Source organism: Thunnus maccoyii, chromosome 4, assembly GCF_910596095.1.
Source record: "Thunnus maccoyii chromosome 4, fThuMac1.1, whole genome shotgun sequence".
NCBI classification, from domain to species: domain Eukaryota; kingdom Metazoa; phylum Chordata; class Actinopteri; order Scombriformes; family Scombridae; genus Thunnus; species Thunnus maccoyii.
The window spans coordinates 25,766,060-25,785,770 of NC_056536.1; the positions used below are offsets into that span (position 1 = coordinate 25,766,060).

Sequence of the window (19,711 nt, forward strand, 5' to 3'; positions counted from 1 at the left end):
ATAAAGGATAACGTCACTATCTCTGCAGAATAAAGGGTTTTTCTTCAGCAGTAGCTAAAGAAAAAACTGTGGACGAAGACAAGTACGACTACTAGTATTACAAAATGCCTGTGGAGACTCTCCAGCACCATCTGAGGCAACCAGCGAGGAATGCTGTAGCTGCTACACCTCCACGCTTGCGGCCAAAGGGGCCCGTGGGTCCAGACTTCTACCGGCAATGCCTGACCGCAGCAGAGAGACCAAAGCAGAGTGCAGTGGAGAGGCTGGAAGCAGACAAGGCTAAATATGTCAAGAGTCAGGTGGCTCTCTCTAAGCAGCAGCCAGTGAGGCCTCCTGAAGTGCAGAAGCCTCTGTTAAGCCCCAGAACCGCTCTGCGGCCCACCAGGAAGGCACCGACCCCAACAAAAGCAAAGCAGGAGGGCGCCCAGCTCAATTTGGAGCACCTGAGTAACCTCATCAGCGATGTGACCGATGGTGCTGCTGTGAGCTCAGAGGACAGTAAAGCTCCTGATTGTGCTGCCACTGCACATAGCTCTCCTTGTCCCAAACCTGCACAACAGAAAAAGGTCCCACCATGTCCACCTCCCCGTCCCGCCTGGTCCAGTCAGGCTAAAGTGAGATTAAAAGCATCTGGGCCTGCAAGAGTAGAGAGTCCAGGCTCTGCTGGGGCTCCGGTTGCAGGGACTGTGCGCAGGGTGGATGTCATGCCTCAGACCAGCCCTGCGAGGACACCCAGCAGACCCCCTCAGTACATCCGGCAGCCCCTTCAGCCCATACCTTTACATTCCCAGTTTCCACTCCACCCGGCTACTTCACAGCTGCATCTCTTCCACCTCAGAACAACACCAGGTCCCTCTCCTGTGAAACCTGTTGTTGCCCCATCTAAACCCGACAACCCTGAAACCTCCGTCCCCGCTGCACCTCCCCCCAGCCTCCCTGTTTTCCCCCCTCCCTCCCCAGCAATCACCCGTTTGTCTTCCTCCAGCTCCAGGAAACATCGCCCCTCTCTGACCCGCTCTAAATCAGACATGAGTGACAGATACTCCCGAGCCGGAACAGAGCTGGAGCGCTTCTTCAACTTGTGCGGTTTGGATCCCGCAGACCTGCAGGACTTGACTGGTTCTAGTTCTGACATTGTCTCCCTCGCCCGTTTCCGCAGTGTGAGCGCTCCGGGGTCTGAGTGTGCAGGCTCTGACAGAGAAGAGGAAGATGATGAGGATGAGGATGCTGGGAAAGTTACAGAGCGTGTTCCCTACGGGGTTTCTGTCATTGAGAGAAATGCAAGAGTGATTAAATGGCTCTATGGACTCCGTCAGGCCAAGGACAATGCAAGTAAGAGTACAAATTTATAGGATGATGTTAAACATGAAAACAAAAGTAAAAATCTCAACATGTCCAGGTGCATAAAACATTCGCTGATGGATCTCATGATTTAACTGGAAGCAGGCCTCTCAATGTGTGTGTGTGTATGTGCCAATGATACAGTGATGGATGTGAATTTGTTCGTTTGATGAGTAATTCACTCTGTTTGTTCACTTGTTTCTTTTGTTTTGGTTGGATTTTTTTTTTCTTTTAATACCTATAAATTAGGAAATGAAATTCTTGTTATTGAACAACCAAGAGTTGTTGTTTTGTTTTTTTTTTACTCTGAGATCATCTTCAGTTTTTTGTTTTATTTTTGATTTATACATTTTTTGGATGTCTCATAATGGGATTGTTATAATTGTAGCTGTCTGGACGTTAAAGTGACATCTGTGATCGATGCTGGTCAGGCTGTAAATGGACGGCATTAAAGGTTGTTGAATGATGCAAATATTTTGTTTGGTCCTGTGATTTATTTTAATGAACACACCGAATATAGAAGAGCTTAACCAACAGTGATACATTTCCTCAGAGTACGAGGTCAAAACCCCTGATTTTTCAAATAATTATAATATTTATATAGCACATTTCATGCAATACAATGTGCTTCAATAAACATGGAAGAAAAACATAAAAAAGACAGACACAAGAAACGGTAACATTAAAAACATCAAACAACAAAAAGTATAAATTATCGATTTTAAAATGTCTAATATAAATAAAATGGCAATTATTACTGTAGGCTCGGCTAAAATATAAAGGATGTTTCTTATTAAAAGCACCTTTTAAAAAGATGAGGTTTAAATTGGGTTTTGAAACTTGTGAATGAGGTGTACGTTCTCAACTCTACAAGGAGACTGATCCAGAGTCTAGGGGCGCAGGACTGAGAAAAGCTTTATGTGATATATCGGTATTTATGTGAAATTGCTCTGAAACTATTTTGCTGATCATATAGAAGAAGCGTTGTTCTCTTGTGTAAGTTTCAGGGAGAGAAAAAAGTGAATCAACAGGCAGGAAGGCAAGAGTTTCACTGATTTTCAGGGTCAGAGCAGTCGACACTGACACACTTTGTTCTATAGTATTAGTGCAGGTATGATGAAAAACGTGGCCTATTTTCAGATTCTCAGAAGAACTGCCTGCCATAGAGAAACTGCTTTTGAGAAAATAACAGCTTTTCATTTTAAATTCATAGTGTATCTTGTTTTTTCTTTGTGTAATATGGGAAATCTTAGAAAACAATTGACATCGAAGAAAGCAGTGTGTTATATTACAGTATTTAGTTGCATCTTACCAGTAGAACCAGTAGGAGGTGCTGGAACCGAGCTCCCTGCCGAGCTACATGACTGCAATTTAAGTTCCCAAGGACATCTGAGATAAAACAGAAAAGGAAACATTTTTATTATATTAGGCTTTGAACCATGAAATGAAAACCAAGAACAGATAAAGATGATTATTTGGGGGGTTTTAATGACTCTATGCGCTTCATCAGAGCCGAAGTTTTTTCATTATCAATTAAGCTGCTGATTATTTTCTCAATTGGTTATTTTGTCTATAAAATGCCTGAAAACAGCGAATAATGTCCACCAGCCCAAGGTGATGTCATCAAATTGCCTGTTTTGTTCAACCAAAATCCAAATATATTGAATTTACCATCACACAAGACCAAGAATAGCAGCAAATCATCACAAATTACATGAAATGTTTGACATTTTCTATCACTTCAATGATTAATCAATTATCAATGTAGTTGTCGATTATTTTTCTGTAGATTAATTGACTAATCATCGCAGCTCTAATGCTACACAGCCACTGTGAGGTCAAGTTGTACCTGAAATGCAAGTGCACTGAAAACAAAGCCAAGCATCGATCTGATGATCCAGATCCATTAATAAATCGTGTTTTTTCACGGAACTCATACTGTAAATAATAAGCTTTGTCATTGAGTCTATTCATCCTTAAATGTGAGCAGGTGGGCTGAATATGAGTACCTCACTTTCAAAGACAAAAGAGTTGTTCAACCAGATTCTTGTGTCAAACAAGTGGGGCTTAAGTACAACTGTGTGCAGAGAGCTGCTGTTATTTAATACATGCAGTGGAAGATTGCAACTAGCATGAGGATTACTTCTGGAGAACAGTCCGTATGTGTCGTTATTCTTTCCTAACTTCAAAGGATGAGTTGCCTCAAGGATTTTACAAATCAGCTACAGACATTAAAGGCTCAGTTATTAAATCAGACTGCGGACAGAAACTCATCCAACGGTCAGCAACAGAGGGTAAGTTTTCAAACTGACTTTTCTCCTCTACTATTTTTTCAAATCATATTCAAAATATGACAGAAGTTTTTAATCTATTTCATTGCAGATTTTGCAGAAGTTATGTATTAAACAAAATCAGCTAAATGTTTGAAGGCATGTTTTTAGTGGTTACCAGGGACAACAGTAATATTTTCCTCAACCTTCCTGTCTGCTCTTCTCTCTGGTGGTCTCAGGGGTCGGGGGGGATCCCTCTGACCAGGAAGATGTGTTACGCTGTGGGTGGCGTCCCGTTTCAGATCACATCAGTGGCTATAGGTGTTTCCCTGCAGATTTTCCTTCTGGATGTTGTGCAGGTAAAAGTTAAAGTTGTACTTGTATTGTACAGTGTACTTCCTCAGCTTGTAAATGCCATTCTATTAAAGGGGACATATCATGTTTTTCGTGATTTTGACATTTATATACTGTGATAATGTCGGATATTTATGTAAACATGGTCAAAGTTCCAAAATCTGAGGTGAACATATGTAAAAATGCTGCCTTCAAGTCAAAAGCCAGCATTTCAACCTGCTGTTAATGCTTTGTTTGCAGAGTCATCTCTACTTCCCCATCGAACTGACGTGAGATTGTTTTGCGCATGCCCACAAACCCGTCCATTCTGTAGTCTGTGTCGCTAAGGTTGTTGCTATGGTTGTTTGCGTTGTCCACTGACATGTTTTGGGCTCAAACATGTACGGATGTATTTAAGAAGTTTCTATTTCGAGTTAAGAAAGAGAGGGAAGAAAAGAAGCATATTGTTTGTTTACATTGCTAACCAATCAGAACAGAGTGGGCTCATCGGAGGGGGGGGTCTTAAAGAGACAGGAAAGGAAAACGGCCTGTTTCAGACAGAGGCTGAACCAAGGAGCTACGTTAAGAGCCAATATACGATAAATATGGAGAGTTTTTTTTAAAACTGTAAATCATGCAAAGATATTCCAGTAGAGCCCCAGAAATATAATATAGACCTGGAAATGTGCATGATATGTCCTCTTGAAAAAGCAAAGCAAATCTTATTGTAATCAGAGTTTTAAGATCTCAATTACATATTTTTCCAGATGGAGGCCTTCTATGTCTCCATGATTTTGTTTGTGAGTCGAGTCTGGGATGCTGTGACGGACCCTCTGGTTGGATATCTGGTGAGCCGCAGCAACTGGACACCCATCGGCAAACTCACTCCATGGTTGGTGGAGCTACTGTACATCCTTAACACACACTTCATCTTCAGTTAAGCTACGATTCATCCCCCCGGCGTTTATTCAACAGAACTATCAATGTTTATCACACAGGCTGGTTCTTTCCACGCCATTTGGCGTCCTGTCCTATCTGCTGCTGTGGTTTGTGCCACAAGGCTCGATGTCTCAGGCTGTCAGCGTGCTGTGGTTCCTCACAACATCCTGCCTGTTTGAGACCCTAATGAGTGTAAGTTAGTGTGTTGCCGGCACTTCTCGCTCCTTTCCCCCCATCTCATTGCCATCTAGCCGCCATCTTGTGTTTCAATCTGTCCTCACACTGTCTTTTTCATGTCACCATGGTGACAGAATGTCATACTACCCTCATGTCATTGTTACCGCTGCCATTTTGCTCCAAGCCGTGTCACCATGGCTACAGAGTTTCACACTGCTCATGTGCTGTCAGTTGGCGTCATGTTTTCCCCTGTCGTCCATTAACAGTGCTACAACGTCCCCTACCTCTCACTCAACATGTTCCTGGGGGGAGATCAGAGAGATAGAGACTCTGCCACAGCCTACAGTAAGAAAAGACTCACTCACACTCATGTGGAAAACACCACAGAGCCAAAAAAAAAAATGTTTGCTTCATCACACTCTTTGTCTGCCTCCCTGTGTCTCTGTCTGTCTTGTGCAGGAATGAGTGTGGAGATGGTGGCGATGCTGCTGGCTTCTGTAATTCAGGGTCGTGTTGTAGCTGTGTACAACACAGAGAAGCAGGAGGCCTGTCTACAGCAGGACGAGGCTCATGAAACCCCTCAAAGCTCATCTCCACCACTCACTGCATTACTTCAGGAAACGGTAGATGCTGCAGATAAAATGCAGCCAAAAACTGAATTTAAAAAAATATATGGTCACTCTAGCTGAGATACCCTCCCATCCTATCCTTTAGCAGCCTATAGCAGCATTTTTATGGCATTGTGCTGCTATTGTCCCAGGGATATCTTGTTACCCTGTAATTTAGTATTCTTAGCTTATCTGTGTGTGTCGTCAGGCTTGTCTACCAAGTTACACAACCACACCTGGTTAAGGAGAAACTAATTAGAGTTAATGGAATTAGACAAGTGTGTGTGCAAAAACAAACCATTACAGTTAAACTATATATAACTTAAAGAGGGATTATTATGTCAGATTAAAAGAATACTTTGACATTTTGGGGAATACACTTATTTTTCTTGCTGAGAGTTACGTGAGAAGATGATATAACTCTTTTATTTGTCTGTAAGCTGGAGCCAATGGGTTAGCGTAGCTTAGCATAAAGATTTACAACAGGGAGAAACAGCTAACCTGGCTCTGTCTGTAGACAGCCAAATACCTGCCTACCAGCACGTCTAAAAGTCAATAATTAACCCTTCCATACAGTTCATATTCTGACCTCTCACAGTATCCTCATAATTAGTCTCTATACTAAACTTCTTAACCACAAATCTTTTTTTCAATCATAAATACCTTATTAATAAACCAGTCATTAATGAATGGATGAATAATCCTTAATGAAGCGTTCAGAGAGCAGAGACTGTGTCGTCTTTATGTTTTACACTATTTGTTTATGGGGAAAACCATTCGTAATCTCATTATATTATGGTCTTATGTTATCTAAAACAGGAGAACATAACAGCCATCATGATATTAATGAATGTTATTTAATGAGACGAATGTAACAACATTTTTGAATAAATACAGGTCAAATTTAACCTGGAACACCTTCAATGTACAAAAATCTGTATCAGCTGCACAAAAAATATATATTCTTGGTCAGTTTAGGAAAAATCATCAAATTTCAAGCCAAAAGTGTTTAGCGTGTTTTTACTGCTCTTAAATGTAAAAATGGGTCAAATTTGACCTGAACGGTATGTAAGGGTTAACACATTTATGCTAAACTAAAAATAACTGCTTCATATTTAACACACAAATAAGAGAGTGTTGTCAATCTTTTCATCTAACTCTCTGAAAGAAAGCAAATAAACTTATCTCCCAAGTTAAATGACTATTTACAGTCATCGAAGTGTTGATAATAATGCTCTAAAGCAGTACAAACTTCTAAAGTCATCCCTAACTTATAATTATTTTACTGAATAGCACAAATTTTAAGCAGGAGGCATTGTTTACTTGTGTTTTCAAGCCCCTGGGTATGTGTTTGAAGGCAGCATATGCTTTATTTATCTGTAAAGGTTTAACTTGTGTATTTCACCCCCAGCAAACGGCTTTCCTGACCTCAGCTTTGGTCATAGGTGCGTTGTTTTTCCTCTGTAGCCTGGTTCTCTTCCTGGGGGTGAAGGAACAGCGGGGTGAGTCATTTAGAGGTGGCAAATGTCCAAATATACTATAAATAAAAATATGCTGTTTTTAACCTGGTTGGAATTTATTCTGTTATCAGAATATAACTAATGTTTTCCAATTTGAAAATATGACATAAATCAGAGAACTTAATATAAAAAAATAATGTTATGGTTCAATGTTGAGTTCATGAGAGCCTTTTACTTCTACTGTAAAGTTAATCTGTGTGAAATGTGTATATTTCTGGTATTTCACTCCTCTTCCTTTGACGTCTCATTTTCGTTTTCTTTTCAGCGCCACTCTGCTCAGATGACAAAGAACGACCGTCATATCTGACCTCTCTTAAGCTGCTGATATGCCACATTCCTTACCAACGGCTGGTGCTTGGCTTTGTGTTCAGTGTACTTGCATTTCAGGTACAACTTGTAAGCTTGTAGTGGCTTTGTTGCATTCCTCTAAACCTTGCCTCTTATGAGATATTTATATATTATTCATAATGAGTCCTGAGACCTAATTAGAAAACACTCCTTGTATAATCATCCTTGCATATTTTATACTTTATACTTAAGTTCATTTAATGGCTATCAAACAGTAATACAATAAAATGTTCCCCATCTGTTTTTTTCAGATGTCCTTGGGTAATTTTGCACTTTTTTGCAGTCATGCAGCTGGGCTGGGGCCCCAGTTCCAGCATCTCCTACTGGTTTTACTGGTAAGATGCAACTAACATGAATATCACACATTGCTGTCCAAGATGTTTATAAATGCAATATTTGAATAGCTTTCAGAGATTTTCACAAACTGCACATTAATTATTATCATTATTTTCACAGGCTTCTGCCTCTATAGCAGTTCCTTTATGGCAAGTAGTTCTTCTGAGAATTGGAAAAAAGGCCACAGTTTTCATCGGACTTTCAGTAAGAAACCAGAGAAATTCCTTCACAATAATCTGGGTGATAAGAATGAATTTTCCTTGAGCCTCCTTCTTACCCGTGTGGCCTGTTTATGTCTCTCTCAGCTCTTCATCCCAGCTGTGATTATAGTCGCCTGTGTTCCCAGCAACCTGCCAGTCTTCATGACTATGTGCATTCTGATGGGATTCAGCGTGGCGACCATATTCTTGCTACCCTGGTGAGTCAGCTCTCAGCAAGTACACAAAGTTCTCAGTCCTTTCCGAGGCCCCTGTCAGATCTAATCAGGATCAAAACCCAATGCGGCGCACATGAATCATTCACATTGCCTCTACCTGACCCTGGAAACTGATGAATATTCTAGTAACGATCTGTTTTGTTGACTGGTCAGTTCTCATCTAGAGCTGCAATGATTACTCGATTAATCGATTAGTTGTCAACTTAAACATTAAATTAATCGCCAACTATTTTGATAATCATTTTTGGAACCTTTTTTTTAAGAAAAAAGTGTCTCTGATTCCAGCTTCTCACAGGTGAATATTTTCTGGTTTCTTTAGTATCTATGACAGTAAACTGAATATTTTTGGGTTGTGGACTGTTCGAGTCAAAACAATACATTTGAGGACATCACCTTAGGCTTTGGGAACTAGTGATCGACATTTTTCATCATTTTCTGACATTTTATAGACCAAAACAACTAACCAATTAATTGACATATTAATTGACAATATAATCATAAATTGCAGCCCTAAAACCGACATGTGCTTTTCAAGTGATATGTCAGCTTGTTTGTCTCTGCTACAGGTCCATGCTCCCAGATGTGGTGGATGACTTTGCTGTGAGACATCCCTCGTGCAAGGACCTGGAGCCGCTGTTTTTCTCCTGTTATGCCTTCTGCAGTAAGCTGGCAGGAGGCCTGTCTGTTGGAATCTCAACTATGACTTTGCAGTGAGTCAATCTTCCATCCACTCGCTTTACGTGTTATGTGTGGGCCCTCATCTGTTGGTCTGTCACATTTTTGTTTCTCGCCTTGCCTCTGCAGGTTTGTGGGCTACAGAGCGGGTGCATGTAACCATGGGGACGGAGTGGTGACGGCTCTGATCGTGCTGTTCTCACCAGTTCCTATCACACTTCTGCTGATAGGAATGATCTTTTTTCGCTCTTACCCAATCAATGAGAGGCAATGTTTGCAGCTCCAGGAACAACTGACCACAGTTCAGTAAGTAGCTGTTCGGTTCCTGTCATGTCATCTTTGAAGTCACAGTCAGAATCTGTCTGTTCGGTCATTTCAGAGAGGAAGAAGCCTCTCTGGGTGTTCTGTATTATTGGTCTGGATATCAAATAGCCAGTCATATCTATCAGTAGTGAAGCTATTTTTCCAGAGCCTTGAATTCTTCTCTTATTTGCATTTGTCAGCATTACTTCAGCATTACAAGTTAGTGAGCTATTGAAAGAATAGATCAACCTTTTGGGAAACAGGCTTATTTTATTTCTCATAAAGAGTTAGATGAGAAGATTAACACCACACTTATAATTTGCAAACTAAATATTAAGCTAACAGTCAGGAGCTGGTTAGCTTAGCTTCGCATAAAGACTGGAAACAACTACCCAGGCTCCATCTACCATCACTTTTCAAGCTCCCTAATAAACATGTTATAGCTAGTTTGTTTAATCCATAAATTGCGGTTTTACAGGGGGTTATGTGTGAGACTTCCTGGAGTCTCCGCTGAACGACACCAGAAAGTCAAATAGCCAAAAAAATGAATGATAAAAAAATTACATATAACTAGGATGGTAGGCTTACACTTCCAAGTTTCCCATGAGCCTTAATTAAGTATCAAACCTTGGCACAAGTTGGCAACACAGGCTCTAGCCTGGTGGGCGTGAGTTCCCAAATGCTATGAAGGTGATCTTTGGGATACTCAGGGGCTTTGTTGTTATACAATGTTGTGTACCATACTGAGTTGTTGTTGTAAGGCTTCATCTTTCAAGGGTCACCACCCTAGCTGTTCGAAATTCTTTTTGCCAACATGTTGTCTTAGGTTCAAACCCAACACAACTCTGACTAACTTTATCTGAGAGATGGTTTGTCTTTAAAACAATAGTTCAACATTTTGGGAAATACGCTTATTTGCTTTCTTGCCGAGTGTTTGATGAGAGGATCGATACCGCTCTCATTCTAGTTGGGAGTGAAATAGCTTAGCTTAGCATAAAGACTGGAAACAGGGGTTAGCCTGGTTCTGTCCAAAGTTCAACAGAACGTCTACCAGCACCTCTATAGTTCACTAATTAACATCTGTTATCTAATCTAATCTAATAACTAACATCTATTTAATTCATTCACAAGATACAACGTGGTAAACTTTAAACTTTGGACAGAGTCAGGCTGGCTGTTTCCCTCTGTTTCCAGTCTTTATGCCTAGCTAAGCTAAGCTAAGATAAGCTAATGTAATTGACTTCCTGGCTCTCACATATTTAATGCACAGACATGAGCATGGGATCAATCTTCTCATCTAACTCTCGGCAAGAAAGAATGTCAAACTATTGCTTTAAAGGTTTTTCCCAGACCTACAAACCATGAACAGACTGAAGTCAAAGCAACTCAAAACAATACCTTTGCTAAAATAGCTGCAGTATAGCAGCTAGTGTAAAGCTATTTTGTATTTTGGAATAGGCAATGCAAAGACTTTTTTATTTACTTTAATGATTAATAACTTATGACTCTGGGGACATTGAAATTCATATTTCTCCGAAAACTCCTTACAATATAACACCTTATTTTTAACATACAGTACATACACATTTTGGATCTATGACAGTGATGGTAATTTTTTTTTCCTTCACACAGCCCAGAAGCTGCATCATCATCATCATCATCAGACCCAAGAGAAAACGCAGAGCAGTCAACCATTCTGCAGCAGCCCCATGCTGGTGTGACATCAACTTCACATTGTAACACAAAGACCAACACATTGCACAAGTCAAATTCCTCACCATGTTGTTACAATCACGATAAGAAAAGCCCAGTGAAGTCAACTATCCTTTTAAATGAATTGAAAGGCCCTTCTGGAAAATACAGCAGGCCTAAATCAGTTGTGCAGTCAAATCCTCAGAGTCATAAGCAGATACTCAGCCCTCATTGGCGCTCTGTAGAAGCTACATTGAGCAGAAATGTTCCTGAAAATGATCCTGGCAGGTCAAATATGAGATCTAAAGTCTCCTGGGTATAGTGAGATACCTTAAAGGAATATTTTGACATTTGGGGAAATATGCTTACTGGCTTTCCTGCCAAGAGGAATCATGTTTGCACACTAAATATGAGGCTAGAGCAAGCATAGTTAGCTTAGCTTAGCATAAAGACTGGAAGCTGCTAGTCTGAATCTGTCCAAAGTCATTGGTCCTGGCCAAGAAATAGTTTCAGCATGTAACTCCTTGTAAAATCTCAACTTGTCATTTACATTTCTGTTTGTGTATAGGTTAAATATACCTGCTATAAAGTGCTAATGAGTAAAGGTTAGAGGTGATGGTAGGCAGATTATTTTAATTTTGGAAGGAGTCAGGCTAGCTGTTTCCCATTTGCAGTATCTATGCTGAGCTAATCCAATCACCTGATAGCTCTACTTTCATATTTAGCGTACAGACATATTCCTTCCAGTATTTTTAAAGTTGTGTATTGCATAACATATGTCTCGACAATCCTCCTCTTTCAGTTGCTCTGTGTGATTTAATAGTATTGTTTGTTTCTAAGATGCTGGACAGGAGACTTGCTGACCTTGTGATTTGTGTTAATTTGCTTATTCTTTTTAAGTTATCATAACTTCAGGTTTGTAAGTACTCTTGTTGTCAACAATTGCCCCATATGCATGAAAGTAAGCATTTTCTATTTTTAACACCATCCTATTAATACTATGTTTGTACAGTTTCTACGCTTATATTCACACTCTTGCAAACATTTTGAACGTGTGCAAGTAAATGTGGGTCAAAACGTAGTGTGCAAATTCTACTGTCAGGAGTCATTCACTGCTACATTTTCATTGCTGTCATCGAACGACAAGACTGGCTGTCTGATGGATGTGACATCTACATAATAGGCTGGGGCTTAAAGGCACTACATTGCATACAGACAAACAGAAATACATATGTGCTCTCCTTACCTTCAGACCCATGCAATCGCTGTCTACACCGGATTGGATGAACACAATATTTGTCCCTGCACTGTTTTCAAAGTGGAAAAAACACAGTGGAATGACTGAGTCATGTAGCTGAAGCTACTCTCAGAGGAACAACAATTAGCTCAAGCCGCAGCCTCCAGTGCGTCAGTCATTACCAACTCATACTGCACAAACCTGCGGAACTGATATATTAAATTCGAGAGGAGATCACAATATTTCCTAGAGTGGAAGTTACAAATCCCTTTTCTGATTCAAATTACTTTGTTCAGTTCAATTCAGAGAGTTGTGGTGACTGGTGATGCTACAGATAACTGTGAAATCAGAGGTGAAATCACATCAGTATGTTATTTCCATAATGTTAACAGTCCTGTTTCTGACTGTCTTGAATTCTAAGTAAGTTTAGTTTGTTGCATTGTTTCAAGGTTTTGTGCAGTTAGTTACTAAAAATAGGTCTTTATAGGAACCACCACTTCCATATCTGCAGCAGTGATAACACATCATGACATCACCATTGTTAGAAAGAAGTCATACTGGGTAAGGAACACAAGCAAGCAGACAGTCAATCAGGTTTTGAACAATGCCCAAGGTTACGTGACATTATCTGGAAGGGAAAACAAAGGCAAAGAGCAAAATTATCACTCAGGCTGTCTGTTGTAATCTTTGCATCTTTCACTATTTATAGACTGGCTTCCTCATTTAACTCAGACAAACTACACTTGCCGTAATAGTGATTACACAGTTTTCCTGTACAATAGTTCCTTTTCAAGGTCAAAGCAGGACAAGCACAGGTGGAATTAATGACATTAATGCCTTTTAGGTGAGCCAGTTCCAGGCTCTGGTATTGTGCGTGCTCACTCACTGACATGGCTTACTAGGACAATTAATGGAACGGAGCCAAAGTTATTATTTACACCTGTGCTTTTCCTGCTCAAAATCCCTGCTGTGAAAAGGGCCCATTAGGGATTATTAGTTGAAGGAGAATAATTATAAGCACATCACGTCGGTGGAAGGCAATTAGAAAGCAGCATCAATGAAAAAAGTCGGAAAGACTGCACACTGACTCCAAACCACAAAATTTAATCAGTTGGGACAATGTTTCAACACGGGTTTTATCTGACGAAGATCTGAGCAGGATTGAAATGTTGTCCTAACTGATTAAATTTTGTGGCTTGGCGGAGGTGTGCAGGCGTTCCTACTTCTTTCATCAATTAGGGATTATTGCCAACATTTTGGATTAGTTTATTTTCAGTTTTACTTTAAGATAAAGTGGTTTTTATATCACCAGATCTCAGCAATAACTTTGGTGAATACAATGTTATCATAACATTATCAGAAATAATGACCAAAGGACAAGACCTACATTGTAATAAATCAAAATTACCTTTTAACCAGGTAGTAACATGTATCACTGCTGAGCTGACAATACTGATGCGAAAAGCTTCTGATTTGGTCAGTGACACTGATACAGTTCAGCTTGAGGATTCGTTCATGTGCTGAACAAACAAGAAAGAACAAATCTTTAGTTTTGAGATACACTGAAGGCAGCATCAGTAACTACTTCACACCCCCTTCCGCTAACAGGCCTTTTTCTCTGCAGGTATTTTGACGTGTCATAACAGGAAAAGCACAGGTGTAACTAATAATAATCGTGGCTCTGATTCATTTATGTGTACAGCTGATTCCAGTGAGCTGATATAACAATGTAATACACACTGGAATGGCATACAGCCATTTTTGTTACTCGTTATTTATTACTTACTTACTACTAATTACTTAAGCATTAATCTACAATGTAGAAAATTGTAAAATATAAAGAAAAACCCTTGAATAGGTAAGTGTGTCCAAACTTTTGACTGGTACTGTAAACCTAAAACAATCTTGCTCCATGATTGCTTTAATATATTTTCTCCACTCACCACATTAGACTAGTAGCCAGATTGTGATGTTTTTCCCCAAAGCTCACAATATAAACCCCTGGAAGCTTCTCATTTCATGTTACTCAGCAAACACTTACATTAACAATGAGATGTTGGCGTGAATATCTTCATATGGTTGATCTGTTGTCAATTAATATCAGAATAATAATTTTAAGATTTTGTGTCATAATGTCACACACTTTATTGTAAGTTTAGTTTCAAAACAAGATGAGGGCATTTCAGCTAGCGTGCATATGTCAAGTCAAGTCAACTTATTTATAGAGCACATTAAAAAAACATTAAAAACAACAACAGTTGACCCAAAGTGCTTTACAGAGACTGAGAAATACAATCAGATGAAAACACAGACATAGTTATGGATCAAGGGGAAAAATATTAAAAGTATAGAATAAAATAAATAAAAATGGGATTCAAATCCTAAAAAACACAACAGGGTTGCACAGAGAAGAAATAATTGATAGAGAGAGAAAAATAAATAAATGAAATAAAAACAAGAGTGTGACCATTCATGTCTTCATTTATTTATTTGGATCTCCATTAGCCACTACCACTACCTGGGGTCCACACAAGTAAACATTACATCATAAGAGAAAACTGTGATAAAATCCAAGGCAAAAGGGAACAAAAACAAACAAAAAAAAAACAATGAATCATCAATAAAACTGCTAATAAAGTAAACGTACTTTTACAGAATGGCTTTTCCTAACAGCTGATAGACTATACACTTCTGTGGTGATGAGCTGTTGGTTTTTATTACTTTCATTGAGAATTTGTATCTTTTATATGTGTATGTTTATGCATATATGTATGTTTATATGCATGTTTCATTATTTACCTCTTGCAATTGTCCCTTATGTTTTGAATTTCCTCACATTTGGAAAACACTTTGTGCTTATTGCTTGAAAACTGCTCTATGAATAAAATTATTATTATTATTATTACTATTATTATTATTATTATTATTATTATTATTATTATTATTATTATTATTATAACAACAATGACAACAAGTACCCACACTATATGTAAATAGTCAGTAAAAACATTTGATACTCAAACATGGTCGTTGTGCCACTAAAAGCAGCATATACAAGAACAATATGATAAAGAAATTCCTCCTTAATTATCATATAGTCATATATTCTGAAGCCAGCATGTTCTAACTGGAGAGATCATGATGACTTTTAAGAGGCAGTTATATTATTATAATAAAATATATGGGTATTTGGTACTATTATTATAATAAAGCGTCGGCGGCCAACTGGTGCGTCTTCCCCCGTCTATGCCCACCCGTCCGTCCGCCCGCCCGCCGGCAGGCCGCCCCTGCCTCCTGCTTCCGATCGCATTGTCGGGTGGTCGAGAGAAAGGATACCGAAGAGCCAACCATGGGAGTAGAAATCGAAACCATAACTCCGGGCGATGGTGGGAATAAACTGGCTTTGTTTATTTTTTTTTACAGCATAATATTGTTTTACATCCACGGCAGCCATAGTTTATTAATTTTTACACGTTTTCTCTCCATTTTTCCTATTTTCAGGACGGACATTTCCAAAGAAGGGGCAGCGCGTCGTGGTGCACTATGTCGGTGAGTGTGTAGGCTGGACTAGTGCCGAGGCTGCTGGACGGAGCCAGAACATTTGGACGAAAAATGTTTTTATTTTTTAGGCTTGCATTGCACTCAGTTTACTTTAGCAATGAGTGGTGTAAAAGTCTTTTTTGTTTTCGTTTCATGTTGGACCAAGTAGAAATCACAGATTTGTTCCGGCTAACGTCCGTTGCTGTTTTTCCCTGCTAGCATCGCAGCTAACGTCCAATCCCCTGTTTATTAAATTGCTTAGTTTGTCAGTTTGGCTCACATTAGCTAACTCAAGGTGGTCGCCGACGCGTCTAATGCACAGTTTGCAGTTACAAGTACTTAGAGCCTTTTGGGTGTACGGCTTAGCTGGCTAATAGTCAAGCTAACGGTACCGTAGCTGCTGCTAGCCACCGAACATCACCGAGCTAACCGGCCCCCGCGATGCTAGCCGGCTAACTTTAGCTCTCGGTTACCGTTAGGAGGGTGCTTTTGGCACACAGAAAAGTGGGACTCATCAACAACCAAGTTAAGCCGATTGTCGAGTGATATGTCGCAAGATCTCTAAATAGCTCCCCCTCTCTTGGTCCTCACCAGGAACACTGGCAGATGGGAAAGTGTTTGACTCTTCGAGGTCCCGGGGGAAGCCGTTCAAATTCAAGATTGGACATCAGGAGGTTATCCGTGGCTGGGAAGAAGGAGTAGCCCAGGTGAGGAGGAGCTTTTTGCTTTTGAAGATACACACGTAACTTACAAGTAGATTTACTCAAGTACTGCTCTTATGTACAATGTTGAGGTACTATACTTGAGTATTTCCATTTTTTCCTGCTACTTTATACTTCCATTCCACTACATTTCAGAGGGAAATGTTGTACTTTCTACTCCACTACATTTGTTTGACAGCTTTAGTTACTTTTCAGATGAAGGTTTGACACAATGGATAATATAACAAGATTTTAAATATACAACACATTGTTAAAAATGAAACTAGTGGTTTCCAACCTTTTTGACTTTTGATGTCTTACAAAAAGCAGTGTGTAGTCGGGGTCATATTTCAGATGTCTAAACCCTCTAAACTTCTCACATGGTTTAATTTCAATAAATGTTTAAATGATCCAATATTTCACCAAAAATCAAAGATTAGAGAAAAAGTCCAAAAACTGAAAACAGATTTGTGTATCAGAACTTTGTTTTTTCTTCTTTTCTCTCCCATTAATCATCTCACGACCCCTCAGATTTATCTGGTGATGGTTTAGAGGGGCCTGACCCCTAGGTTGGGAACCGCTGGACTAAACTAGCTAACTGTATATAAAGTAGTTCAAACTAGCTCCACCTCCAGCAGCTATAACAGTAACATGCTGCTCTAACACTGATGCGTCACTATTAATAATCTAATGATGTCATATATAATAATATATCAGTCAGAGGGAACGTGTTATGTACTTCTGCTTAAGTAAGATTTTTCATGCAACTTCTACTTGCAATGGAGTATTTTTACATTGTTGTATTGGTACTTTTACTTAAGCAAAGGATCTGAATACTTATTCCACCACTGGTTTTAATATACTGTTTGGCATAGAAATATTACCAACAGGAGTTGATGTAAATCTTCCATCTTCTCCACAGATGAGTGTAGGTCAGCGGGCCAAGCTGATATGCTCACCAGACTTTGCCTACGGCAGCAAAGGGCACCCAGGGATCATCCCACCAAACGCCACTCTAACCTTTGATGTGGAGCTGCTTTCTCTGGAAGCCTGAAACTTGTGCACTCACTTTGTTTAATTCCACTCAAATTTTCAGGGTGAGAGATTTTTAAATAATTTGAATAATCAGCTGAATTATTCATGTCATACTGTGTATATTTGGTAACTTGTGTAGCTAGATGCTACACTGAAGTATCTGAGAGTGCAGGTGATGTCTGTGCAATGATAAGGCCTATTGTATGATTTTTGTGCTACACATGTAGTGACAATACATTTAACCTTTGTAAGTTACTCAGTGATATTAGGAGATGAAATGCTATGTGCATAACAAGCTTTATTCTCCATATCCTGTATTTTTGTCTCTCCTCTTTAAAAGACGGGTTCACAATTTTCCCAGTCTGTCTTAAACCAATAGTGAAGACTGAAACAGGTTTTTCTTGCCATAATTATTCCTCCTGTTCATACTGACTATTAGAAGATCCATTCATAATGCACTTACAATCTAAGTGACGGGGGACAAAATCCACAGTCCTCCTTCTGTGCAAAAATGTATTTAAAAGTTTATCTGAAGCTAATATGAAGCTTCAGTCGTCCAAATGAGTCAAATCAAGTAGATATCTTTCAACATTAGAGTCTTTTTAGTGCCAAAGTCCCTCTTTTTGTTACTATACTTCCACCCCAGCTCAACGGGGAAACACTGTCTGAGGAAACACAAAGAGGGAATTTGATTCTAAAAAAAGTGTAAATGTGGCAGATATCCACTTGATATGACTAACCCTGACTGCTGAAGCCTCATATAAGCTTCAGATCAACTTTTAAATGTATTTTTGCACTAAATGACTGTGTGGACACACTGTGGATTTTGGCCTCCATCACTTACATTGAAAGTTCATTTAAAAGGGGATCTTTTAACAGTCAGTATGAACAGGAGGAATGATTACAGTGTGTTTTAAGACACACGTGAAAAAATTGTGAACCTATCCTTTAATCACAGCACTAAGACTCCCTCTTCTTTTCGCTGCAGGTTGACTCCTATCTCGGGAACATGGAGGAAAAACGTTAACAGATGATTCCTGCTCTTGATTCCTGCATAGGACCTATGTCTATAGCCTCACTAGTTCACTCCTTTTCCATTTACATACAAATTGTGTTATGTCACTTGCTTTAAAACGTTATACTTCATGCTATATTTTAGATTCCATACAGTAATAAGTCATAGGTCATCCCATCACATGTATTTTGTCATATTCTGCTATGTATTTTTATGTTGTTTTTTTTTTTTTTTTTTTTTTGACTTAAAAGTTACAAAATGTGTCTGCCATCAGGACCAGGTTTTAGATAAGTGTCATAAGTACTGAATCAGTCTCATTCCTGTGGCTCTGTGGCCTTTACACAAAAATTGTATTGATTGCGGGTAATGAATTGTCTTGAATAAATAGTTATTTGACACAATGATATTTCTATGAATTACCTTTGTGATACTTGTTATTGGACTTAATTAGAAAAGTGGAATACATTGTAACCAGGGATTCATGAATCAAGCACATTATTGCCATTAATAGCCTACAGGTCTCTGCAAAAATGTAGGATTTGCTTTGTCTATACTGCAGCATCAATTCTTTAATTTATAAGAGTGAAATGACTTTATCGCTCAGACGTTCACAACTGGACATTATTTGTCTCGTTGGTTGCTTGTAAAACATTTGGGGAAAGTTTATTTGCCAAAAGAAGGTGTTGTTGGAAAATATTTGGTCTCTGGCAAAAAAGGTTTCTAGACTTGCAGGGTAAGTTCCCCCCCACCCCCCCACACAAAGATTTGTAGGCACACCTTGGGGTTTGTGATTATGTTTATTTCAAGGAGTTGTGTGTAACAAGCTGTGGATGTTGTAAAAGGTCTGTTCCTTACTCTAAACACATTAAAAGAGTAATTTTAACACAAACTGCATTTTTTTTCTTCCCTTGAGTGATTGTATCTCATTGTCTAACCTCATTATTCCCTTAAAATAGTTTATATAACTCTCATTAATAAATGAATTAATATTTAAAGATGTTACAATACAAGAAAGCAGATAGAGACATATTTTATTTTCAAAGTAGGGAAGAGACATCCAGGTATTTTTTTTTTTTGCAATATTATTTTGTGCAATTTAGTACAGTTCGTCACTGCTTCATTGCTTCTGCATGTACAATACAGACTGATGGAAGGTTTTCTTTAATGTATTTGAGTCCAGGTTATGCCACAAGAAGAATATGGAG

The 19,711-nt window shown here is 39.1% G+C and overlaps 3 protein-coding genes across 3 annotated transcripts; all 3 read left to right on the forward strand.

The window, feature by feature from the left end:
• Nucleotides 1-104: 104 nt before the first annotated feature.
• fam110a (family with sequence similarity 110 member A) lies at nucleotides 105-1,352 on the forward strand. The gene has a single exon (XM_042409145.1). It carries the CDS (start codon nucleotides 105-107, stop codon nucleotides 1,350-1,352), a length of 1,248 nt encoding a protein of 415 aa, XP_042265079.1.
• Nucleotides 1,353-3,196: 1,844 nt separating this feature from the next.
• mfsd2al2 (major facilitator superfamily domain containing 2a-like 2) lies at nucleotides 3,197-11,939 on the forward strand. Its single transcript, XM_042409468.1, has 14 exons — nucleotides 3,197-3,635; nucleotides 3,851-3,970; nucleotides 4,712-4,836; nucleotides 4,943-5,075; nucleotides 5,327-5,405; nucleotides 5,520-5,683; nucleotides 7,080-7,170; nucleotides 7,454-7,575; nucleotides 7,788-7,871; nucleotides 7,993-8,076; nucleotides 8,178-8,290; nucleotides 8,875-9,018; nucleotides 9,113-9,289; nucleotides 10,919-11,939. The coding sequence occupies exons 1-14, from the start codon at nucleotides 3,534-3,536 to the stop codon at nucleotides 11,298-11,300; spliced, it is 1,920 nt and encodes a 639-aa protein (XP_042265402.1). The 5' UTR covers nucleotides 3,197-3,533; the 3' UTR covers nucleotides 11,301-11,939.
• A 3,525-nt stretch (nucleotides 11,940-15,464) lies between these two features.
• On the forward strand, nucleotides 15,465-18,907 carry LOC121895647 (peptidyl-prolyl cis-trans isomerase FKBP1A-like). The gene is made up of 5 exons (XM_042409022.1): nucleotides 15,465-15,601; nucleotides 15,717-15,764; nucleotides 16,350-16,462; nucleotides 17,379-17,553; nucleotides 18,480-18,907. The coding sequence occupies exons 1-4, from the start codon at nucleotides 15,565-15,567 to the stop codon at nucleotides 17,508-17,510; spliced, it is 330 nt and encodes a 109-aa protein (XP_042264956.1). The 5' UTR covers nucleotides 15,465-15,564; the 3' UTR covers nucleotides 17,511-17,553; nucleotides 18,480-18,907.
• Nucleotides 18,908-19,711: the final 804 nt, after the last annotated feature.